Source organism: Rhinatrema bivittatum, chromosome 2, assembly GCF_901001135.1.
Source record: "Rhinatrema bivittatum chromosome 2, aRhiBiv1.1, whole genome shotgun sequence".
NCBI classification, from domain to species: Eukaryota; Metazoa; Chordata; class Amphibia; order Gymnophiona; family Rhinatrematidae; genus Rhinatrema; species Rhinatrema bivittatum.
Window position 1 is genome coordinate 246,526,080 of NC_042616.1, and position 26,342 is coordinate 246,552,421.

At 44.6% G+C, this 26,342-nt stretch overlaps 1 protein-coding gene across 1 annotated transcript in view; it reads left to right on the forward strand.

Annotated features, from left to right (window-relative positions):
• The window catches only part of LOC115084458 (ectonucleoside triphosphate diphosphohydrolase 3-like), a 70,047-nt gene extending 44,521 nt beyond the window's left edge, over nucleotides 1–25,526 (forward strand). Inside the window, exons 5-10 of the mRNA XM_029589368.1 lie at nucleotides 861–1,020; nucleotides 6,200–6,430; nucleotides 15,608–15,880; nucleotides 16,015–16,125; nucleotides 21,207–21,344; nucleotides 23,691–25,526. Coding sequence (XP_029445228.1) covers nucleotides 861–1,020; nucleotides 6,200–6,430; nucleotides 15,608–15,880; nucleotides 16,015–16,125; nucleotides 21,207–21,344; nucleotides 23,691–23,879 — 1,102 coding nt within the window. The 3' untranslated portion in view covers nucleotides 23,880–25,526. The remainder of the gene's footprint in view (nucleotides 1–860; nucleotides 1,021–6,199; nucleotides 6,431–15,607; nucleotides 15,881–16,014; nucleotides 16,126–21,206; nucleotides 21,345–23,690) is intronic.
• Nucleotides 25,527–26,342: the final 816 nt, after the last annotated feature.

Below are 26,342 nucleotides of genomic sequence, written 5' to 3' on the forward strand. Positions count from 1 at the left end.
GCAAGAATTAGGATAAAACAACAATCAATCACGTTATTCATTGCTATTAAGAAGCTGAAATCAGCTGTAAAAGCAAAGTTCTGTCTGTGTCCTGTAGCAGATTAGGAATTGTAATGTAAAGAATAATTAACAAAACAAAATGAAAATTCTGTTAAATGTTCAAAGAATTTTTCAGAGGAGCCACAGAGACAACATTAGTACCCCTTTGTACTGAAACTGTACTGGCTGAAAAAAAGCAAGAAGTTCCACCAAGAATTAAAGGAGCTTACTTTCCAGGATGCACATATACAGATATCTACAGTCCGAACATATGGCGAATCTAAAGACACCCCAGAATCTTCTTGCCTGATTCCAACCTTGTCCTGAAAATTTGGCATGGATAGGACAGGACACCAGACAAATAAATTATTAGGATGACACACAGACACAGCGATCTCATAAGCCTTCTCTTCTTTCAGAGGGCAGGCTCAGAGACAGATTATTGTTGCCATTTTCAATGGATTTTATGTTAATATAACCCAATATGGTTCATCTCTATCTCATGGAAGCCTTGAAGTCAGAATAAAACTAATAATTTAGCTATAATTTCCAAAAAGGATATAGTGAGATATCTGGTTTACCAGATGACTCCGAGTCACCTGATGTATTCCTGGGTTGCATGGTCTTACAGACTTGATTTACAAAGAGAAAAAACACTACATCTTCCATATATGCCATGGGGCAAAACCAGGACTGGATCAGCCTATCTCAGACAACATGGATTCATCTGATATCTCTTAGAGATCTTCCTTAATTTCAGGGTTTGGGCATAATGAAAGGACATGAGCGTCTCCTGAGGTTGTTTTCTGTATATTGCTTAGGTCACAGAATGAGAAAGCAGCAAACGAAATCCTTGCGGGCATTCACAACTACTTCAGAAACCAATCCTTTGATTTTAGGGGTGCTCAGATCATAACTGGGCAAGAAGAAGGGGTGTACGGATGGATTACAGCCAACTATTTAATGGGCAATTTCTTGGAGGTGTGTGGAATAAGAGCATGCTTTTTTTTCTACCATTATTTCATTAATCTTGTTCAGTTTGAAAAGATTTCTTAGCAGATGATGCAGAAATAAATAATGTGATTCTTCTTTTTTTTTTTTGTTTTTTTGCCTTAGGGCCATCATAAACCCTAACAATATTTATACTAATTAAAAACATCAGTGAGCGCAAATGAAAGAAATGCTATCTCCTGTGTATCTCTGGGGAAGAGTAATTGAAATGTGATTTAAATTCAGATTGCTGAAAGGATGCTATAAACTATGTTTACGGGCACAATCATTGCAGCTGCATTTGTGTGACAGAACATCCAGCGGTCAGATTTATAAACCAAAAGCTGCATCCAGAGCGCTACAGCCTAGGAAGAAAATTAATTGAACACACTCCTGTACTCCAAAAACCTTCAGCAGGTCCCAGGTTTAAAATCTTATATGTGTTCACTCGTATCCCCTCTGTTCTTTTCCTGATCTCCTGCGATGTCGGCCCGACGGTGCTTAATGCATTTTCAATGCATGGATCATGAATAAATGAAGAGAGAGCATCAAAATAATTTTTGCATGCTCATGGGCTCTCATGAATTAGTTTGCAGATCCTGAGTAGAAGAGGAGGCCTTCTGGTACCAAAATTACCCTTGAAGAAAGGAGTTAATAAACTGTCGCACCGCTGGCATAGTTTTTTACAGTATTGCGTAAGACTTATTTATGGTAGCCGTAAGTGTCAGGTTTTAGGTTCTGAAGTTGCAAGAAGCCTGAGAGATCTCAGCGGCCTCCACGATTCTGCCATGGCGTGCTTCCTCTTCTCTCCCTTCAGACCAGCAGCAGGGAAAGACATGGCAGAGCTGATGTGTCTGGACCCAGGAAAGAGCATTGTGTGCCCCTGGTGGTGCGCAAACAGCATTAGAGCGTCCAGCCTTGGAGGAAGCAGTTGACCTGAAAAGGAACCTGAAATTGCCCAGCCAGTGGGCGCTCGTCCTGGAGAGGTGTGAGTGGAGAGCTAAATGGGAAGTTAACTGGGTAATAGAAAGTCTTCAACCACTTTTTTTTTTTTTTTTGTCAGATAGGAAAAAGGGGTGTAAAGATGGCCCTAGTTCCCAGCCCTTGGATAGACAGCTGCGAAGGGATATACCATGAGATACAGCACCTCCCCTCGGAGGTTGTCTGGATTAGAGAGCCCTTGAGGCTCAAGGAGGGGAGAGGGAATAGCCCAGTCTATAGTGTGGCAGTGCAGATTTGATTTTGAAGGAGAAGGAGTTTATTTTCAGTGTGCTCTCCAAGTTAGACCCCCCACTCTATCAAAGAAAGGGAGAGACGCTGCCCTGCCAGTTCCTCTGATAGGACTGGATGGGAGAGAAAGAGGTGGAAGGATTTATGCAGTTTTCTGAAGTTTTTATTTTTTTTTTTTACAGTTTTGACCTGAACCAAGTTCTATCCCCAAGTTCTATCCCCTGCTCTGGGTGATCAGGAGGAGCTGGGTACCTTTTTGCCTAGACCAAGAGGAAGTTACAGTGCTCTTTAAGGAAGAGAGAAGGGGGTTTTTTTCCCCCCCAGTTTGAGATTTTTCCTGTTGCAGAGAGAAGGAAGTATTTTTTTTTTTCACCCTTTCTTGCCCAGAGCTGGATGCTGTGAGGGCTGCTTTCAATACTTGGCCTGGAGGGCTGCATCTATTCAATTGAAGAGAAGGGGAGAAAGACATTTGGAGAGCTCCAACGGAGTTTCCACCCCTGGGACACAGGAGGACCCTGCCAGGTTGGAGTGCAGGATTTTCATGGGCCCCAGATGCTGTGGTAGGGGGACCCAGTCACGGTTAGGACGCCCCAGCCCATTGCATTCCATGGGGGATTAGCAGGTTTCAAGCCTCTGCCTGAAGGGACACTTTACACAGGTGCAGAGATTATTTAAAACTTAATTCCTAAATCTGAGGACCCTGGATGTACTTGGACACTTTGGGGTCGATTTTCAAACAAGCGTGTGTGTGCATCCATGTGTGCGCGGTCACTGGCGAGCGCACATGGACGCGATGTTTTTATAACATGCGCGTGTCGGCATGCACATGTTATAAAATATGGTTCCCACGTGCATGTGTGTGTGTGTGGGGGGGGGGGGATTTTAAAAACCAACATGCAGCAACACAAGTAGGCCTTCCCCAGTTCCCTATGCCTCTTCCTACTCTGCCTCCCCTTTCCCCTCTCCTCCCTGACCCCTAAAACCCCTTTCCTTACCTTTATTTTTTTTATTTCGGAATTTACTTCATCTGAAGATATGAAGTAAGTTCCGCCTGCCAGCCAGCCGGCTTCCAGCCCCCTCCCCAGCCAGCCCCTTTTCCATGGCCTTGCACTTCTGTGCGTATCGGGGGCTACACGCGTGACTGGGCTATTTCTAAAATGTGCTTCGTGTCCGCATGGCCCAGCCATGAGCGCAACCCCCGTGTGTTGTTGGCCTCTTAAAATTCAGGCGTTTATTTTTTGCATCTCTTGATTCTTTTAAGAACAATCACAGTAAACTTGAATTCGAACACACATTCAGAGGCCACCAGTCTGGCTTGCAATTTTCCCCTGCCCAAAGAGCTATGGAAGCATACAGACATGGGAGATTACGCCTGCCTGGGCCCAGAAGATTAACTTTCCCCCAACAGAAAAGGATTCTTTTCTCTGATGCCTAGGCCTAGATCTGCACCTGATTACAGATTAAATAGCTGTTCTCAAGGGACTGTTGGGGAAGTGGCAGAGAAGGTAGTCCCCAAAGAAATTATTTTGTGTGCCCTTAAGATAAAAACACAATCCAAGAAAAAAAGAGGTACTGGGGGAGAACAAGGTGGTGATGCATAATAGTTATTTTTGGGACAAATATTCCTAATGAAAAGCACCATTTGAATTCAATGTGCATTAGCAACTTATGTGGATTCTTTTCATGACATTTCTTTTGTGCTATGGGGGTTCCTTACCTGCTAACCGACTCCTCTTTAGCATTTTACAGCGCTATTTAATCTGTAATCAGGTGCAGATCTAAGCCTAGGCATCAGAGGCAACTGCCTCCAGTACGAAATTTTCATAGGCGCCACTGCTGCCATGCAGCCAATCCAGGCCTGCAGCCGCACCACTGTCCTGCTGGCGCAACAATAGCAGCAACTTCGGGAAAGGAAATTCAGCACGGGGCCTGCCAGCTCCACCCTTCCTCCCACACGGGCTTCCAGTTACTATGGAAACTCATGCCTGGGAAGGGCCTCCGAGCATGCCAGGGTGAGCACCCCTATAGAGGACAGTAGGGGTACCTCAGAGGTGAGGAGAAGGGAGGGGGGAAGGTCCCCTATCCCCCACCTTGCCTAAGGGCGCCCACAAGTAAAAGCCAGCCCTGCCTGTAATGAAAAAGTCAGAGAACTCACCCCGAAGACAATAAACTTTCTTAAAAAGGGAAACTGAGGAAAGCTTTGGCCTACAAAGGTTTGGGTTTGAGGATCAATACAGTATGTTTTGGACCCCAAGTAAAGCTTCTGCCAACTCATAGCATCTCTGTTGGCCAAACGGAAGTCAGAGAATATGAAATGAATAGGTAGGTACCTTTTCAAAACAAACAAGGAACCAAGTATGGTGGGGGGGACCCCCAAATTGTTGTCTTTTTACCATTCTAGTAGTGTAAGATATTTTGAGTTGGGAAGACCCATGCATTACTGTTACCTGATGGTGCTGAACAAATGTTTGAATGGTTGAACCTGCATTTTGCAGAATGGCAAGGATGGCAGATGGTGTGATGCTGAATTAATGGAATGAGGGGCTGCGATATGGAATGCATTTGAGCACTGAATTTGAGTCATGTATTATCCCATTTAAGGGTAATGGGAATTATTGTTGGTTGAGAGGTGTCCCAGGAAAAGTATGAATCCTAGGTCAAATAGCAGGAGTTGCCCTTTCTAGATTGAGTTGGAGAGAGAGGGACCTCCAGGATGGCATGGATTAGCCAACCCATGGGCTGGTGGGGCCTGGGGACCCCTCCATATGGAGTGGGCCTCACAAGGCCTCTTCCCCTCAAAGAAGGAGGCCCAAGGCCATGAAGTGCAAGAGGAGTTTCCTTCCCATGAGGAAATGGGGAGATAAGGAGTGGAAGGGGTTATCCAAGATGAGGAGGGCCCCAGTGAGATCTGGAGTGCGAAGGAGACCGGGAATGCCTGCACACTACTGGGAGAAGATCCAGGACCTGGAGTGAGTCAGTGCCTGGTGCCTGAGGTCGCCCGGTTGTGAGTAGCTCTTATGGGGTTGGGAATGAGCGGCCTCAGGGATGTGAGTCCCATGTCCCACACATGGAGGATGGAGTTTAAAGGGAAGAGGAACCTGAGAGAATAGGAAGGGGAGTCTGTAATAAAGAGGTGGTATGAAGAGATCTTATTTCTATTCATGAGTGTTATGGGAGGATGGAATGATCTAATTGATGTTCAAGTGAAGGCTGAGAGATTGGTACTTTAACCCTTTTGGGTACCAAATAATATATTATTGTTACTACTAATTACTCTGTTGTGTATCCCATGAACTCTTATTATTTAGTATTGAAATGTTCTTCCCTACATTAATGTGTACCGGGTGACTGGTTTTGGGAACCAGAAATAAAGTTGAGAGTTTTAGTTATATCTGTGAGTGGTGATCCTCTGTGCTTAAGACATATCTTTTGCCAGCACCTGGAGAAGATTTAGGGGCCAGGTTCATGAAGAGGAGTTAGGGATGATGCTCTCCCTAACCAGGCAAGAGAAAGTGATGAGACCCAGCTGCTTCTCTCAGCATCCACTTCAGCAGCTGCATGACTTAATGCCTGAACCCACTAAATTAATCTGAGAGTCTTCCTCCCTCATTCAGGGGCAGTATCTGCCATCATTTTAATGTACCCTGGATATCTAATCTTGAATTACGCCAGGCTACTATCCTTCTCCTCTCTCTTTCATTGATTATGCTGTGGGAATCTAATCTCTAAAGAGCAGCTTGTAAATTGTAACCAGTTCAGAGCAAAGCTTGTTACTGACAAGCTCTTCGGGTCAGCATAACATTTCTGCTCGGAGCTTAAAAATTGTTTTACAGCGGTACTCTGGTGCTGAGGAAAAACAGTGACTGATGAGAAGAGCCGTTGACGAAAAGCACATGCAGGTTAACAAAATGCCTAACCTTTTTTTTTTTTTCCCCATTAGAAAAATATTTGGAGAGTCTGGGCCCGCCCTCACGGAGCGGAGACCACCGGTGCTCTGGATCTGGGAGGCGCCTCCACACAAATCTCATTTATCCCTGAGGAGTCTGGGCAAAGCTCCACCAGTACTGCGCAGGTGACGCTGTACGGCTATCAGTACAATGTGTACACTCACAGCTTCCAGTGCTATGGGAGAGATGAAGCAGAAAAGAAGTTCCTGGCATCATTAGTTCAGGTACTACTTCAGAAACACATTAAATACTCTTTGTTCCCTCCCCCGTTGACCATAATCGCAGTAACATGGCCTTATTCACAACCAAAAGGGATGGTCCCAAAAAGCAAAGAGGTAGGTGATCTAAAATAGCCGTTAGGAAAACAAAGGAAATAGATGCCTTGGTCCTTTTTCGAATATTTATTAAAGTAGAGACGTATTTTTAAAACAATGCCCGACTCAGGTCGAGTTTCGCAGCTTTCACAGCCGCTGCCTCAGGGGCTATAAACAAATCATACAAAAAATATAATCAGTAAATTAAAAACGTACAATTACCATACAGAAACCTTATGAATCTCAATAGAAATTGTAAAATGGTGACATCTGTAACTCAATAGAAAATGTGACATGCAGAATAATGCTGGTGTAATGCTTGTATAAACAATTAAAAAATATAGAATTTTCCTTAATTATATATAATGACCAATATTATTATCCATCTTTACCTTGAACAATCATGGGACTCGGGTAAATTTTGAATGATGTGGAAACATCAAAGAACAAATTTCTAATAGTGGGCGATGCAAAGTGATAATGAATCTACAAAAAATGCGCATGTCATTAGTGAATTATAAATAGTATTTAAACCTTTATAATGTGTAATTAATTTTGTTTACCTTTGTTTTATCTAATTATAAATTAAACAAACTCAATTGTATCATCTCATTGTGTATAAAATAAAAAATAATAATAAAATATAATATTAATCCATTGCTCCTACCATGTGACAGGGGCCGGCCAATGGCACCGATAGCCCCTGTCACATGGTAAGGGCAAAGGGCCATCGGCGCTCGTGGAAGCTGATGGCCCGAGAGGGGGAGATTGTTCCCGGGACCCCCGCTGGACCACCAGGGACTTTAGGCAAGATTTGGGAGGGGGTCGGGAGGGTGGAGGATTGTAATTAATTAAATCTGACGGGTTGGGGCGGGTTTGGGGTTTTTTTTTTACGTTCCCTTTCTCCCCCCCCCCCAAAAAAAACACCAATAAGAAAACCACACAAAATTTCGTGGGTTTTCCTATTGTTTCTGGAACCCCCCGAAATGCGACAAAATAGGAAATATAGACGATATTTCCTATTTCATTGCAAAAGAATGCACATCCCTAATACTTTCTGCTTTGCAGGATCCTTAAGGAAGCCGGTCCGAAAAATGATGTAACCCAGGAAGGGAAGCTACCCTTGTTCAAAGAGATATTTCTCAAGTTTGTCATATAGATGATAGTCTCGTAGTCACTTTAGCACCTGTTTAACATGTTCTCGGTTCAGAGTCAAGGACTGAGAGTAGATGAGATAGGAGAGTAGATGAGATAGGAGTACAAGAGATCTCAGAAAATTTCATATACCAAATGTTGCAGAAGTGAGCCCTTGAGCCGAGGGGGAGTTGGCGCAACCTGCAGGGAGGAGCCCTGCAGGTCCCCACCATTGGCAGAGGCCCAACTGGAGCTTCGCCACTACCAGCTCTCGTTCCTCTTAGGTTGAGCCCTCAGGGGCCGTACCAGCTGGACTTAGGTGCAGGCCTCTATGGGGATGAAGATTTGTAAAGATGGAGCTGTGGCAGCCAGCACAGGAAAGTGGAGTCCATTCAGGCAGAGGTCAGCGCAGGTGGCAGACAAACAGAATCGGTTCAAGCTGAGGTCAAGGCGGGCAGAGTACACTCAGGTTCAAGGTCTAGGCAGAGGGTCAGGCCAGGTAGCATTCAGTCAACAGCAGTAAACAGGCAGGGGTCAGAGGCAAGCGGAGGTCAACTAGTGATGAGTCCAAGCCAGAAATCCAATCCGAGGAGACGAGGAAACAAAAGGAAGACGAGGAGCCACAGGAACAAGGAGGGACACTGAAGGCAGACAAGGAGAACTTTCTGGGAAGGTGAAAACTTGGGACCAAGACACAAGAATACAGGAGCATAGCAGGAACCAGGAACAGACATCAGGAGAGAAGAATGTTGAGGCAAAGACCTATTGCCGAGGCAATGGAGGGGCATCCAAGAAGGCCTTTTATCCAATAGAAGCTGTGATGTCATCAAAAGGCATCTCTGCTGTATTACCGGCCACTGGCCCTTTAATGGAGCTCAATCGGGCATGCACATGCCTATGGGAGGCCCGGGGAGCAGTGCTGGAGGAAGGCTGTCAGTGTCAGAAGGGACAGCCATGAAGCCAGCAGCTCCCAGCAGACTGGAGTGTTCTGGACTGGGGCCTCCCCTGACATCAGGAAGTATCACGTCGGGCTAAGGGTGGGCAATGGTGCAGTGCACGGCCGGCCAGGAGGTGAGTATGACGATCCATTGAAATAGCTCGCAGACTGCTGAGTGTAACACCATATTTTGAAATATTGCTGGAGCATTGCAGTAATAGTATGACAAGGTATTCATTAGGGATGTGCATTCGTTTGTGATGAAATAGGAAATAGAGACAATTTTTCCTATTTCGTCGCATTTCAGGGGGGTGGCAAAACGATAAGAAACCCCACGAAATTTCATGTGGTTTTCTTATCATTTTGGGGGGAGGAGAAAGGACAAATTAAAAAAAAATTAAAAAAACACAAACCCACCCCAACCCTTCAAATTTAATTAATTGCAACCCTCCCCCCCCCCCAAGACTTACCGAAAGTCCATGGTGGTCCAGCGGGGTCCTGGGAGCAATCTCCCCCTCTCGGGCCGTTGGCTGCCACTATGTCACATGGTAGGAGCAATGGATGGCCCGTGCCGGCCGTCCATTGCTCCTACCATGTGACAGAGGCCGGCCAATGGCACCGATAGCCCGTCACATAGTAAGGGCAAAGGGCCAAATGTGCCATTTTGTTTACTGGCAGCTGACGGCCTGAGAGCGAGAGATCATTCCCGGGACCCCCGCTGGACCACCAGGTACTTTCAGCAAGTTTTGGGGGGGAGTCGGGCAAGTCTTGGGAGGTCAGGAGGGTGGGGGGTTGTAATTAATTAAATTTGAAGGGTTGGAATGGTTTGGGTTTTTTTCGGTTCGGGGCAGCCGAAAAAAAATCAGCCCGAACCGCGGGAAATGAAATTTCCCGCGGCGGCTGATAACGAAGGCCGAACCTTTCATAATGCCTATCTCAAGTATTGAAGGCAGTTTTCCACTCATCTCTCTCCCTGATGTGAATGTGGTTGTATGCTATCCATAGATCTAACTTAATCAAGACTTTAGCCCCTTGCAGGTGGTCAAAAAGCTTGGAGATGAGAGGTAGTGGGTACAAATTCTTTTTTGTGATGTAATTGATACAAGGCCTGAGAATCCCATCCTTATTGCCCACAAAGAAAAAATCCGCTCCAGCAGGGGAAAATGGCAGAGTAAAGCCCCTTGCCATCTTTTCCTTAATGTACTGATTCATGGCCTCAGTTTCAGGAACTGATAATAGGTAAATCCTTCCCCGCAGTGGTATCTTGTCAGAAAGGAGGTCTATGCCACAATTGTTAAGAATGATGTGGTGGCAGGATTTCAGCCCACTGTTTAGAGAACTCATTGGCAAAGTGGGGAGAGTCTGGGTATAGTGGCAGCCAGAATAAAGTGGGCTGGTGGCTGAACGGGTGTTGGACAGATGGCAGAACAGGTGGGTCCCCAGCATGCCAATTCCAAAGATTGCCACTCAATAATTGGCTGGTGCTGTTGTAACCAGGGCAAACACAGAATAACCGAATTCATGGCTTGAGGAATCACATGAAAGGAGATGGTTTCCTTGTGGAAGAAGCCAGTTTGAAGGGTGAGTGGCACTAAGATCTCAGTGAGGCGGTCAGGGAGAGGATTTCCATATACTGAGGAGATTGTTATAGGATGTTCCAGGATGGTGGTAGAGATCTGATGCTGACAAACCTTTTGAGAATTTATCAACCAACATGTTCGCTGAGATCTTCTCATCGTGTCTGTTAGATGTGCTTTCTATCAAACATTTATCTATAATGAGAGTGTGCTATTTCGGTGGCTGCACCATCTTTGTGGAACTCTCTCACTAAGGAGATTCATTTTTGTGAATGCTTTAATTCCTTCAAATTGCTGTTAAAAACATTTTGATACAAGCAGGCTTATTTATAATAAGTGAGACAATAAGATTTGCTCTTTTTACCCTATCTATTTGGTTATTTTAGTTTTACTAAATTATATTTTAAGTAATGGTATTTTACATATTGCTTTACTTGATATTTTATGAGTTGTGTGGGTTGTTTGTACTTTGAACTGTGTATGTTGCCATATGGAAGTCGCTTAGATTTTAAGCGATTAACACATTTTAATAAAGATAAAGAAACAGAGCTTGATCAATCAAGTTCCTTCCAGCTCCAGAATTCAGGAAGGCCTATGTATTAAGCTGGTACTGTCCTGTGGAGATGGAAATGGGAGCCAGTGGTTGAGGGAAGGAGAGTGTCCGACCTAGGATTGCCTCCTCAGTCAACCCTAGGCACGGGAGTTTCCCGATTTCTCAGGGCACTGTGATGCCCGGTATCCATGATCAGCATAATATAGACATAAGCTTAATTACCTTCTCCGAAGCTTCTCCTCTGGGGAGAGCTTGGCTTGTCCCAGTTGCATGGGCTCTTTTGGAATTTTGGGTTCTGAAGGTGATACCTGGCTGGGAGGATCCTGGAAATGGGGAGCTAACACTACCGGGCACTGGATGGCCTTATTCTACCGAGCCCTTTCCTGGAAGCGTCAATCAATATGACCAGTCACTGAAATCAAGGTAACTAATTGTGAATGTGCACTGTGTAAATCATTTAGGATTGAAGATAAGCAATTCATAAATTTGCAAATAAATAAATAAGTAAGGAATTAGGAATGTCTTGGCCAGTCAATTCATCTTTGAATCTGCTAGAAAGGCCTTGCCAAAAGATGGGTGAGACTGTCTTCTCTCCAGTGCAGTTCAGTTTCCAGCATACAGAATTCTATAGCATATTCTGTGAGAGTCCTTAAGCCCTGCTGGATCTGGAGCAGGTCAGCTGCCAAGGAGGAAGTCCGTTCTGGATCTTCGAACAGCAGCCGAAACTCCTGGAGAAAATCTGGAAGGCTCTGGAGCAGAGGATCAATACGTTCCCATATGGGGAGGCCCAAGTTAGCACAGTGCCACTTAGCAGTGAAAGAATGGGTGGGGAAGAGAGTAGACTAACTCAAAATGCATGCGATATTGATTGATGAAACTGTGGCATTCTGTGGGATTCCCATGATAATGTGGAGGAACCAGTCTGTGTGGAGACAGAGGGTGGAGAGGAGGTGGAGCTTCTGGAAGATAAGCTAGTGTCTGTATGAGAGTGTCCATTCGGTGCAGAAATCTTTCAAGCAGGTTAGTCACCTGTTAATAACCTCCTGCTTTCTTGGACACTTTGGGTCAGGACTGGAATAGCCTGGAGCGAGGTCAGGTCCTCCGAGTCCATAGTCTCAACAATCTGTAAGATCTGTGGCCCTTCCTGTTGTGGTGAGATTGGCTCAGCCTAAGAGGCCCTCACAGACAGCTGGCAGAAAGATGAAGGACAGAGACTGACTGGGAGCTTCATCCATACCAACCCCTTTCCCACTGGGTTGAGCTCTTTGGTTTTGGAGGCCAGCAGGTCTTAGGTGAGAGTCTCTGTGGCAGTGACATAGGCATCAATCCAGAGCCAAGCTAGGGTTAGAGACAGGTGGTAAAAGAGAATGATCAATGTCCATGCAAGGGTCAGAGACAGGTGGTAAACAAGAATGGTCAATGCCAGGTAGAGGTCAGATCCATAAGTCAGTCTGAAGGGAGACAAGTTGATGAGGCAAGCAGAGCTGAAGAGATGAGGCAAGGCTGGGCTGGAGAGATGAGGCAAGGACCGGAAACAAATGAACCAGGAACTAAGAAGCAGCAACACACACTACACAGACTGTTGAGAAGACCCATTGCTGAGGCAAAATAGAGGCATCAGAGAGGCCCTTATAAAGGGCTTGAGATAATGAGGTCATCAGAGGGTGCTGTGGCTGTTTGTGCTGTGGGCCCTTTATATCTGCCGATGTTGGGCATGCTTGCACCTAAGAGTGAGCTCTGGAAGTGGTGTCTGTGGTAGCATCCTGCTACATGGGCAGAGGTTGGTGGCGCTCGCTGCGGGTGAGAGAGGCCCATATGGCCAGTAGGGATGTGAATCGTTTTTTGACGATTTAAAAAAATCGTCAGATATTTTTTAAATCATCAAAAATCGTTAGAGTCGCGATACAATAGAAATTCCCCCGATTTATTGTGAAAAATCGTAAATCCGGGGAGGGCAGGAAAACCGGCACACAAAAACATCCCCTAAACCCACCCCGACCCTTTAAAACAAATCCCCCACCCTCCTGAACCCCCCCAAAATGTTTTAAATTACCTGGTGGTCCAGTGGGGGGGTCCTGGCGCGATCTCCCGCTCTTGGGCCATCGGCGCCATTTTGGCTGCCACTAATATAAATGGCGCCGATGGCCCGATTAAAAGAAAACCCACCCCGACCCTTTAAAATTACCCCCTTAGCCTCCCCCACTCTCCCGACCCCCCCCCAAAAAAAACGTTTTACACATACCTGGTGGTCCAGGGGGGCCACGGGACCGATCTCCCATTCCCACGCTATCAGCTGCGCTAAAAAAATGGCGCCAATGGCCCTTTGCCCTTACCATGTGACAGGGCAAAGGTAGCGCCGGCGCCATTTTGAATATTGGCAATACGGCCCGCGTGCAGGAGGTCGCTCCCGGACCCCCGCTGGACTTTTGGCAAGTCTTGTGGGGGTCAGGAGGCCCCCCCAAGCTGGCCAAAAGTTCCTGGGGGTCCAGCAGGGGTCCGGGGGCGATCTGCACGCGTGACGTCGGGAGCCAGGAACCAAAATGGTGCCGGCGCTACCTTTGCCCTGTCACATGATAAGGGCAAAGGGCCACCGGCGCCATTTCTCTTAACGCAGTCATGGCCAGAGAGAGGGAGATTGTGCCGGGACCCCCCCACTGGACCCCAGGTAATTTAAAACATTTTGGGGGGGTTTGGGAGGGTGGGGGATTTGTTTTAAAGGTTTGGGGTGGGTTTTAGGGTTTTTTTGGTGTGCCGGTTTTCCCGCCCTCCCCCGATTTACGATTTAAAAAAAAAACAAACCACGACGATCAGATTTCCCTCCCCCCCCCAGCCAAAATCGCCGGAGAGAGAGCGAGGTGCTTTGATGGAGGGGCCGCCATCAGAAGGAACAGCTGGGTCTCTGCCACCAAAGCAGAAAGAACTGTGCCAGAGCAGCCACTCGTAAGTTAAAGGAAGGCGGGCGTAATTCTGAGTATCTTCCTCGGGTGCAGAAAAGGTCTTCTGTCTGTCATTGGGACCAACGTGGTCCTAGTGGTGATTTTTGGAAAATTCTTCTATTTAGTGTCTCAGGCTATATGAGGGAAGAGCAAGTAGCCAATTTGAGAACTGTGAAGTGTCAAAGAAGGGATATCTCCTGGTTTTGTGTGATTTGGACTATTTTCTCTGCTTTTTCTGAACTGTGATTTTTTTTTTACTTTCAATAAATTATTTTTTCTTGTTTTGGAGCTCAACCTCTTGGGGGTCATTTTCAAAGGAGTTACGCATGTAAATGTGACATACTATCGTAGCAATTTTCAAAAGCTATTTACTCGAGTAAAGTGCACTTACTTGAGTAAATCCTATGGACAATTCAATGGCATATATTGTAGCAATTTTGAAAAGCCCACTTACTTGAGTAAAGTGTATTTACTCGAGCAAAAACCAGTTTTGCTCGAGTAAATGCTTTTTAAAATCTACCCCCTTGTGTGGAATACATTTTTTTGTTATTGATCCCTTGGAGCCTATTTTGTTTTTGTTTTTTTTGTTGATTCCTGCTCCCCATAGCATGAATCCATGCATTTTTCAGAAGCTGCAATGAGTTAGCCAGTGCTATTTCTATTCAGGGATGAAGTTAAAAAATGAAAAGGGGAATGTTATTTATGTTTGTTTCCCTTGGTCATCAAATTATTTGTAGTTAAAAAAAAGATCATTCGGAACGGCCTGCTGGCTTAGTAGCAGTGCTGGTGACCTGGGTTTGTTAGCTGGACTTAGGATGCCCTGGGAGATAACGTGTCCCAGTCATTAGCCAATGGTGACATCTATTGACCACACTCCAGATAGAACATTTAGCAGATTCTGAAGGAAGCTGTAGCCTCTCGCCAAAGGACTGTTGCTGGAATGGCTAGGCTAGAAAGAGGATTTGGGGAGGAGGGTTTACATTTTTTTTTATTCCATTGTTATCAGCGCTTCAAAGTGGATTACACTCAGGTACTGTAGATATTTCCTTATCCCCAGAGGGTTTACAATCTAAGGCCTAGATTTATCAAAATGCGATAAGTATCGCATGCGACAGCAAAAGGGGCTTGTTTTATGCTAATATACAGTTTATCGCAATTTGCGCTAATTACCTATGCGAAGAGCTAAGTTGGGGGGGAGGGGGAGAGAGAGAGTGCTTGATGGACTCTCTACCTGGGTAACATCAAGCTAGCTTGAGAGAACATTGCACAAATCTCATCTTGGAGAGAGTTTCCTCATTCCGAGGGTCATCAAATGTTCACAAGAGACCACTGTTCTGTTCATACATCTAACATTGAATGTCATAGTGGCCCCTGACCCCCTATACTAATACGTACACCTCACCTCGAGTTACTAGGTGGGCCTTCCATAGGGATACAAATACCTATCTAGGGGAGAACACAGTATGGCTAGTCTCTCTCTCTCTCTCTCTCTCTCTCTCTCTCTCTCTCTCTCTCTCTCTCTCTCTCTCTCTCTCTCTCTCTCTCTCTCTCTCTCTCTCTCTCTCTCTCTCTCTCAAACAGTGTTAAGTCTGTGCAATAGCATTTTGCAGACTGGCAAACCCAGGCCTATCGCATGCATTAATGGGGGCTTTTCACATGCAATAAGCCCTTAACGCATGCAAACAATACCTTGCACATTTTGATAAATGACCCCCTAAGTTTGTACCTGAGGCAATGGAGAGTAAAGTGACTTGCCCAAGGAAGGACAGCAGGGCTTGAACCCTGGTCTCAGCCCACTGCTCTAACCACTAGGCTACTCCTACATAAATAGTGGAAAAAATAATACAGAATAAAAAGAAATCAAAATGCACCCGCTGACAGCACTGTGTTTTGAAAAGCACTCGGTTATTTAAAAGCAAATATTTAAAACACTTGTTTTCCTCTTCACAGAATTCAGCCAACAAATTCAACATCGAAAACCCCTGCTACCCTCAGAACTATGAAGTGCAATTTACGATGAGGCACTTATTCGGCAGCCTGTGCACTGAGCCCCTTAGACGGGCAGATTACAATCCAGATGAAAGCGTGACTATCCGGGGGACGGGAGAGCCTGCTCTCTGCCGGCAGTCAGTGGCAGTGCTGTTTAATTTCACAGCCTGCGAGGACAGGGAAGACTGCTCCTTCAATGGCGTCTATCAGCCTAAAGTAAAAGGGAAGTTTTCGGTAAGATGGGAAACAGAAACAGTGATTTATTTTGCTTTTTTATTACTGCTATTAATCTCCCCCCCCCCCCCCCTTTTTCCTCTCTGTATTCTCACTGCTATGAAGTAACTCGAGCCATCTGGTTTAATCCTCAGGCCTTTTCCGGGTTCTATTATACAGCCCGAGCTTTAAACCTGAAGGGACACTTTTCCCTGGAGGAGTTCAACACTAGCGTGTGGTCTTTCTGCCTGCAGAGCTGGGACGAGGTCAGTGTGTTCTTCTTGTTTGGCACAATGCAAATGGTGGTCGCACCTCATGTCTGGCGGTTGCAGAATTGGTGAATTGCAATTAAAAGTAATTTAAAGCAATGGGACTAGCAAAATTAAAATTAATACTAACTCATTCAGTCAGCAAGGAAATTAAAGTCCTGTTTGTCTAAGCTTTGTTTTCCTCATAGACACAGAATGGGAAAACAAACTTTACTATTTTTTTTTTTACCCGGCGCTCCAAGGACTGTGGCGAGTTACACTTGTAAAAAAACCACATTGAAACAGGGTTACAATACAGACAAACTTCAATTGACATGTCACAGCTGTCCTTCTGCAATAACTCAGATTAGTAAGGAGAAAAGGAATTGCACAGTCAGCTCAAGAATGCCAGGTTTTAAAGTTATTTTTTAATTCCTTCATATCGGACATTAATCATAATTCTTCTGTCACAGAGTTCCACAGTATGGAACCAGCCACCAATATTGCACGCTCTCGTAGCGCCCTAGGTGTACCTGGTGTACGGTGGGGATAACTCTAGGCCATTATTGGCAGCTCTGTGCCCTTTGTGATGTATAGACATGCAAGCTGGCGCCTAACCAGACTGCCTTCTTACTGAAGACTTATTTTATGAATGAGGGTTTAGTAAATCAGGCCCTAAATAATAAAATGCCCTTTTATTATCCTGAGCTATTTCATTCCTTTTTTACATCTGTTTTTCTTATGGGAACTTAATGATTTTGTTAAAAAAAAAAAAAAAGTATTTAAAACAATCTTGGGCTTATGACAGGAGATGGTATCAAGATTGTAGAGATGGATTTTCAAACGTGTGTATGTAAATGGTGTATGCGGAATGTTACAGCTGCTTGATGTAACTTCCTGTGCGCTTGCGCATGTACGAACTGGAGACATTCATGAAGCTTCAAAGCGGACTTATGCGCGTAAGTGTGCCTTAGAAATTCAGGCTAACATCTGCAAGTAAGAAGTACAAGCTGCCGAAAATTACCCTCCCTAATGGTAAGTCTTACCATTTGGCCATTTAAACATTATATTTGGCAGTGCAAGCCACAGGCCTGCTCAAGTCAGCAGGGTTCCCTTTTCCTGAGGTACTGCGTGACTGCACACCTTGGGGCAGGCTGGACTGCTCTTGGCCTTAGGGAGCATACTGACAAATCAAGGAAGGGCGGGAGAGCGCAGGAGCATGTCAGGGTAAGTGGGGGGTGAGGAGAGTGTTGCTACATCCTCACTGCAGCAGTAGACTTGTATTTATTGTTTAAATGGTTAACCGTTTAAATTTCGGTATGTCAAGAGATTAACATTTTAAACAATATTTACATTCTTAATACTTATATGCATTAAGCTGGCAAGCAGGAGAGAGATATGGTGTGGTTGGCATGTGTGTGTCTGGGTGGTAGTGTGTGTGTCTCGCCATACCAGGAATGAACCTCGGTCAGAAGGCAGGATATGCTGGGGGTGATCTCAGCCTCTCAGATTTACTGCTAGTGCTTGTCTTAGTACTTGCATTGTGCCAAAGAGAGCCTCCTTCTGGAATTCATAGGGTGTAATATGTACAGGCACCAATCCACTTGGAAGTTGTTTATAATCGTGCTGGTGCATCCCAATACAATGGGACTATTTCTGCATCATTCTGCCACATTTTCTTGGTCTCTAATTGCATCTCTTGGTACTTGATGCTCGTGTGTCTCTCCATGCATAGTGCTATTACTACATTATTGCTTATCAATTTTAGAATAGTCATTTGGTACAGACAGTTTTTTTTTTTAGCAATGCCATTCTTGTGTTTTTCTCCTTTACTACACTATCCACTTTTCTAGCATCAGGCTTTTTAATCAGTTGGAATAGGAATGTCCCAGGTGATCACAACTTCTTCATTTTCTACAATTCTGTTACTGTCATCATCCCAGTGTTTTTCTGGTGGAACAATGTTATAGCATTTACACAGTTTCCAGTGGATAAGCCATGCTTTTTTTTTTTTTTTTATGCCTTTCTTTATACAGGCCTTTTGACATCGGCAAAGCACATCCAGCAATGAGATGTGTAACTCTTTCCAGAATCTGCATGTGTCTGTTTTACTGATTGTTTTGGGTTTTTTTTCTATACTCTTTGGTGAATCATCTTGCTCTTAATCAGGGCCCCCAGTCTCCTGCGATTCCGCAGGCATGGTAAGGGCAGCAAAATTTGGCCCTTCCAGTCTTGGCCAAATTGCTGCAGGAGACTGGGGCCGGGTCCTACCTGGAAGAAGGCTGGCACTGGCAGCAGTGGGACAGGGCGCGCCCTTCTCCTCCCCTCCCTTGAAAGGAAGCGTCATTGGTGGCAGTGGGACGGTGCACCGAGTCCCTTCCGTTTCCCAGCCATCTCCGCTGCTGCCCTGATCCCCCCCCCCCCCCCCCCCCCATTCACCTTTCTGTTGGGGAAACAGCGGGATTGATGACGGCCTTCTCCTCCACTCCCGGGGCCCGAGTCACACTAACCACATGGGGGTCAAAGTGCGACTCAGACGCCATCAGCAGAGGAGAATGCGGACCTCCCTCCTCCTCTCTCCTGACAGGAGGGTGAGTGAGAGGAATAAGGGGATCATGGGTGTGTGGAGGGAGGGATTGAAGGAGGGTAAGTGAAGGGACCATGGGTGGGGAGGGAGTGAACAAAGGAGAATGAAGGAATTGGGATAACAGAAATAAACCAGGGAGGGTAAGGAGATCAGGTGGGGGGGGGGGGGGGAATTGAATGATGGGCAGTGAGGGGATGGAGAAGGGAAGTGAACAAGGAAGACTGCGTGAGGGGATCAAGGTGGAAAGGGAGGGAATGGGGGGGGGGGGGAATAGGAGAAAGTTAACTGAGGGATAGCGAGTGAGGGAATTTGGGGGCTGGATGGAAGGGTGACTGAAGGGGGGAGTGAGAGTGAGTGAAGGACGTGATGAGAGATTGTGAGGGCGTGGGGGGAGCGTGCCCTTGTGACAGTGAGGGCGGATATGGCGAGAGTGAGGAGAATGGAGTGGGTGTGGAGAGTGAATGAGGGGATTACCATTGTGCAAGTGGTGTGAAGAGATTGGACGGGGTGTAGGATGTGAATGAGAGGATTGGTGGGGCTATTGGGGTATAAGAGGATCAAATAGGCTTTGGAGGGGATATAAGAGAAAGAGGGGTTGGTGTGCAACTGGGGGGCTGAGGCTTCCTTTCTTCCTCACCCCACTCTCCCCTCCTCCTCCTCCTCCTCCTCTTTCCCCATCCCCAGATTTCCTTCTCTTCATCATCCTCCTTCCTCTTCCACCCCCATCTACTATATTCCCTTTCTGCCCACCTCCTCTTCCCCATTCCTGATCCCTCTTCTCCCCCTCCTCATTTATTTATATGGCAACTTATATGCCATCTATTCACAGCTCTAGACAGCTTGCAAAAATCTTCACATTTATAAAATCAAAAACATTGCAATAGAACATAATAAGATCCTAATCCAGAGTTTTAAGGATCTGCCATAATTCTTCCACTCACTATTCTCTGGAGGTGCGCTTACACATCAAAGGCTCATCGGAAAAGGTGTGTCTTAAGCATCTTTTTAAAAGTTATGGTTCGTTGATCACGCACAGTTCTGTGGGCAGAGAGTTCCATAAAATGGGTCTGGCAAAAAAACAAACCCCAAACCCAAACAGTCTTTCTCTGATATCAATGAGCATTACTTGAAATCCTTATCCTCCCTGATTCTTCTGACCTCTCCTCCCTCTGTGCTTCTATCTTCCTTCATCCCTTAGCCTTCTACCCCTGCTGCCTAAGATTCCTTCTTCATTGACATCTCCTTTCCCTCATCTAACGTCTCCTCTCTCTCCATTTCCAGATCTCTTCCCCTCCTTCCACCCCAGCCCTTTTCACTAAGATCCCTTTCCCTCTAATAAAGAACCAAATAAATTGGCTGGACACAGAAATGATAGAAAATGACTTTATTTTTATAAAGTAAAAAAACCCAAAAAAACCCAGTATTTAAATAGCAAATATTTGTATTTATTTATTTATTTAATGGCTTTTATATAGCGATAACTGTTTGCACATCGTATTGGTTTATAATAAACAGTAACGTTTACATAGAACAATTATTGAGATATATTGTTAACAGGAGAGAAATTAAATACAGCGGTCAGGTGGTAAGAAAGGGTTAAGAGGATAGCATTAATATATTAGGGTTGAAATATATGCAAAATTATGCAAATTTGCCACAGAATTTTGAAAAATCTGCTGCAGGAAACTCTGCCCATAATCCACTGTCCTATTCCGCAATTATCACTTGCTCATAACCAGATAAATAAATAAAATACATTCTTTGGGTTTAAGTTCACTTTTTTCTTTAGCCATTCCTGTTTCAGGTTTTGATTTATGTGTGGTAGCTAAAGTAACTATATTTATCTCTTTATATTTGTGCTTTTCCCAATCGTTTTTTCCCTGTTTGCTTGTCCAACTCAATTAAGAGGGTTTTTTTTTTTTCTCATTTTGCACATCCTGCTGCTTCTTTCCCCATGCATACAGGTGGATTCTCATTCATTTCTTTTATTCACTGGAATACTTGTCCAAGTTTAAGAAGATAGCATTAATATATTAATACTTCCAACATTTTTCAAGTATTTGGGTCTGTTGAGGCTGTTAAGTGTGCCTGGAGGCCTCTGATGATAGCTCTATAAGTGTGAATGAACGAACAAATAAAAATGCCTTTATTTTTAAGAACATGGTAGTCTAATGAATTAGCTTTCACAGCTTTAATACATAAGTATCAGGAGTTTATATGAAATGATAATAAATAATGTTGAGTTTAATAACTGTTTCACCCATGTAAATTTTCTGTCTAGTGCAAAAAAGTTCCTGTTTGAATCCCTACCTGTTGGTTGTGTTTGTATTCATGCATGTTCTCTGATTTGAGACACACATTACTGAGCAATTCCATATCACTTTGATTTCAGACAGAAATATTTTTCACATTTAGAAAGGTACAATTTTTTTTGAAGAATATGCCACCTATAAAGTTTTCTGTCCAGGTATTTTTCATACCTGACTTATAATCACTTTTTATTATCTTACAGCTTCCACTGATTCTGTCTAAATTTGAAGAAACATACGCAAGGTCCTACTGCTTTTCTGCAAACTATATCTATTATCTGCTGGTACATGGATATAAATTTAACACAGAAACATGGCCTCAAATACAGTTTCAAAAAGAAGTAAGTTCTGAATGACTCCTATGTCTTACTAGGAACTTGGAGATGAACAGGCTTGCTTTCATCCTGTAAATTTAGGACCTCATTTACTTAAGCATTTTCCGATAGACACAGTCAGGCCGATGGTATACAGTGCGCTCAGCTGAGCACACTGGTTTACCTGTGGTTGGACGTGCGTTTTGGATGTACGCCCACAGCCCCTTATGCTAGAAGGAGATTAGCGGGTCCACAACATGCGTCCAATGCGCAGTGAAACTAATAGCGCTCATCACAAGCACGTGCACGTTGAGGCTATTAGCTATGCTCCTCAGATGCAAAAAAAAGAGTGCCAGACCAGCACATTTTTCCCCTCAGAAATTAACGCCTGCCCAGAGCAGGCGTTAATTTCTGAGCAGGCCAAAAAGTTGAACAGAAAAGCAGAAAATATTGCTTTTCTGTACATCCTCTGAATTAATATCATTGCGATATTAAGTCGGAGGTATGAAAAGTTTTAAAAGATTTAAAAAAAAAACCAAAAAAACAAGTTAGGGAAACGGATGCTCAGTTAATGAGCGTCCATTTTCTGAACCGGTGGCTGTGCACCGTTTAGGAAAACGGACGCTGATAAATTCAGCGTCCGTTTTCTCAACCCGCTGACAGCCGAACTCTCCTGGGCGCCCGCTATCAAGGAGGCGCTATGGGCACGCAGTTGACCCCAGAGCCTCCTTGGCAGCACGATTCCTAATTTAAATATTGCATGGCGCCCCCCAGGAGAGGTGCCTGGGGGTGCGTTAGAAAAGCGGGCACTGAACACTGAGAACCCACTTTCAGCGCACTGTTTTTTTCATCGGCCCCCAGAAGGGAAGAAAAGCCTTAGTAAATCAGGTCCTAAGTTTTGTTGATGAACAGCTCCACCTACTGGCAGACTCCAGATCCTGCTCTTCTGCTTATGCAGAGCAAATGTAATACTTGTAGCTGCAACAGGAGCTTGTTTCTCACCACTTTATATATAAATTTTATCATACCTGTTTCTTTTTGCCTTTGTTTCTGGCTCTGCTGCTAGTATTCTAACCTGCATGGGTGAAACTGCAAATGCAAAGGAAAAATGACTTTTGCATGGTTGTGAAGTATTGAGTAATTCTTAGGTTCTTTTTCCCTCTTGCTCACATCCACTTATTTGCTGTGCGCTCAGAAACCATTTTGAGGCCCAGAACCTCCAGTGTGTAAAGGCATTTTTGACTGATTTCGTGCTGTGTGGCAAAAAGCTTTCCAGTTTCCTGGTGGAGCCTCACCACTGCAGCAATCTGAGTCCTGGCCAGTCACATCAGTCAGAAACCTGCAATTATTCCTCCACTCAGGTTATCGAAATAAGCTTTCAGGCTCTCAGTATTAGCTTTTGCTGTTTTTCTGATAAAAAAAAAAAATCATCCATGTATATGCATAATTAGTAAATAAATGACATAAAAGTCAATCCAAAAATACATCTCAGTTCAAAACTACTTGAAATCATTCTGAGAGACCAATTCCTATACAAACAAACTCACAGAAGCACTTATGAAAGGCCCATCAGCACTACTCTGGAGTCAGACTGCCAGCTGTGCATTACAATCATAGGTCCTGTTGAAATGTATTTCTTTTGTATGTTTTTTATACGTGTATAATTGGTTAACATTTGTGAATGAGCCTGACAATTTAACTAATGCACAGCAAACAGGATTTCTATAAAATCACATTATGTGTGCTACCATGTTATAATGTAAAATAGGGCGGTCCCCGCCCTGTCTCTAAGTTTCCTGTAAACCGATGTGATATTTCGATCGAATGTCGGTATATAAAAATAAATAAATAAATAAATAAATAAATAAATGTCATGTTCTGTGCCTGAAGGGAAAGAGCCTGGCCCAGGGCAGTGCTGACTGTCCATGTCTGAAACTGAAAGATAAAATCAGTTAAGGGAGGCCCTCAGAGGTAGCAAAGGTTAAAAAAATGTTTTTCAATAGGAACCTATTGTCCTTATCCAAAGTTGCCGATTGGCTCCAGATTTCCACGACAGCTTGATCCAGTCCCGGTTTTACTCCCCTGCAGGCAGGCACTTATAGTCTTGATTTGCTGAGGGAATGCAATAGGGAAATCAGAATAAGTCCCAGCAAGCAATGGGGTAAAACCGGGACTTGAGCTGGTTGGCAACCCTATCCTTACCTTATTTAACAAGGAAAACTAGAGACTGTGATATCCTCTATTGGACCAACGTAAAAATTTTTATACAAAGATGTTCTATGTGAGCTTTTGAGACTTCAAAAATTGCCTTCCACCTCCCCACCTTACTGACCAAGCTGCTTGGTCCTAATTGACTTGGTTTTGGTGTTCTAGGTTGGCAGCAGCAGTATAGCGTGGACCCTCGGCTACATGCTGAGCCTCACTAACATGATCCCTGCTGAAGCTCAACTCATCCGGTTCCCTATGAGCCCTTCGCTCTTCGCGGGACTCCTTTTCCTGTTCACAGCACTGTGTGTGCTGTGCATGATCTTTCTTGTGATCTCACTCATCCGTGCATGCTAAGGAAAGAAGCTGGGGCACAACCACCAAGGAAATATTACAGAGAATAAATGCACTTTTCCTCACGGGCTACTGGATGCAGACTCTATTCTCCTCTCAAGACAGACTGTGCTTCAGCATGGGAGGACGGAAAAGAGAAAAAAGCAGCCTGGAGCTTTAATGCTAATTCAATGTTTTAAAATACAACGTGTCACTCTTTAGGGGAGGGCTGTGTGACATTGTCCTAAAAGTCTTGGCTTTCCCATTTGGGCCTGCTGGGTTACTTCCAATTTAAAATTTCAGGGCTGCAGCTAGCTGATGTATCTTTCTGGGCCATAGGAGAAAAATAAACTTTGCCTAGTATTATTTACAACTAGTACCGACCTGAAAAGAAGTGCTCATCTTTCTATGAAAGAACACACGGGGGGTGTAACAAGTTTTGTGTACTTAGAAGAGGATTTTATGCACTGATATGGCTCATTAAAGACCAAATGGAAAAAAAATGATATAAAATTGTAATTAACTGGAATATGTTTGATAAAAATGAGAAGGGTCTGGCACATTTAAGCAAGGGATTGGCTTGTGGGTACATGTATGCAGTGAGTGCATTGGAATGTCAGATTAGCGCTGGGTATGGAAGAGCTATTTACCACAACTCTAGTGTACATACAGAGTACTTGAAGTTCAGACTGTCAAGGCTGGTACATTACTGCATAAAGAAGAGCTATGGGCTGGGTAAAGCAGATGAAGACAGTTAATTCCAGTGTTTATTTCCCTTCCTTGCAGGACATACGTGCCTGCTTTAAAAGTGTGAATCAGAACCTTAAGCCTCTATTGTGGGAAATTCAGAAGTATGCAATAAAGTATATACTGGAGCAAAGCTCCAAAATACTGAAACGAATATCCCCCAAGCCAGTCTATATATTTTTGCAGTATAAGAAAAAAGAAAAGTCATAGGAAGAATATCTCCATATATTCAACCAGTTATATGGCCCATATATTCAACCAGTTATATGGCCCAGTTATATGGCCCAGGAATTTTGCAGAATTTTGTGAATAATGTCATTCTGTAATCTATGGCAAAAGTCTAGCCTCTGTCTCTCTTCCTTTATGCTGGCACTCCTAAAACCTCAGCTCTGATAAAGCAGTTCTGTTTGCTGCAAGAAGTATATTTAAATTATGATTACATTTCAAAATAGCAGATTCTAAAATAAAAATGCTAGCTTTATTGTCTCCTACCTTCTTCCTCTTCCCTTTAGTGGCTGTATCTTTCATATTCTTGCTGCATTTCACTGGGAGATACTCCAAAGTCCCCACCTGTCAAACAGGAGGCAGAGAATTGTTTTATTTTTTTACAAATTTTTTTCTACTATTCTTACTTGCCCTTCTTTCTTCTTTTTTTTCTTTTGCCCTCTAAATCTTGTAAAAATCATTTCTGATCTACTTTATCTGACATCCCCAAGGGTGGCATACTTGTATATTATGTACACTGCATTTAATATGAGCAAAGTTTCAAAGTCAATTTCTCAACTGAAGTAATGATCAGCTAGGAGCCTCATTAATCAATACTTTGTCCCAGAGACAGAGACAGGGAGAAAAGCCTTAGGACCAGATTTTATAACATGCGCGCGAGCGTAGATTTGTTCGCGCAACCCGGCGTGAACAAATCTACGCCCGATTTTATAAAATGCGCGCGCTGCCGCGTGCATGTTATAAAATCCAGGGTCGGCGCGCGCAGGGGGGTGCACAATTGTGCAACCTGCGCGCGCCGAGCCGTGCAGCCTGCCTCCGTTCCCTCCAAGGCTGCTCCGAAATCAGAGCAGCCTCGGAGGGAACTTTCCTTCTGCCCCCCCCCCCCCCCACACCTTCCCCTCCCTTCCCCTATCTAACCCCCCCGACCTTTATTGAAGAAGTTATGCCGGCTCTCCATCCCCCGGCCCGGTGGCTGTTCCGGAGGCCTTGGTCCCGCCCCCGGAATGCTCCCAGGCTGGTGCCCCGCCCCCGGAACGCCCATTTTTTCAAGCCCCGGGACTTACGCGTGTCCCGGGGCTTGTGTGCGCCGCCAAGCCTATGCAAGATAGGCTCGGCGTGCGCAGGGGGAGACAGGGGTAGGTTTTCGGGGATTGCGCGAGAATCTTACGCGTGCAAACCTTTGAAAATCTACCCCTTAGTGAACCAGGCCTATATCTACAGTCTTCAGTCCATGGTTGCCACAGATGGTGTCTCTCTCTAAACCAGTGGTTCTCAACCCAGACCATGAGCACACCCAGCACAATAAATATGCATGAGATAGATTTGCATGCACTGCCTTCATCCTGTGCAAATCTATCTCGTGCATATTCATTGTGGCTATCCTGAAAATCATACTGGCTGGGTCTGTCCCTGGTTGAGAGCTCTTGTGCTGTGGAATCTGGAGTGCTGTCTAGAAACTTCAGCTATAATTTGCTTCTCAAGGATGGGGAATCAACATCTGTCAAAATGTTCAGT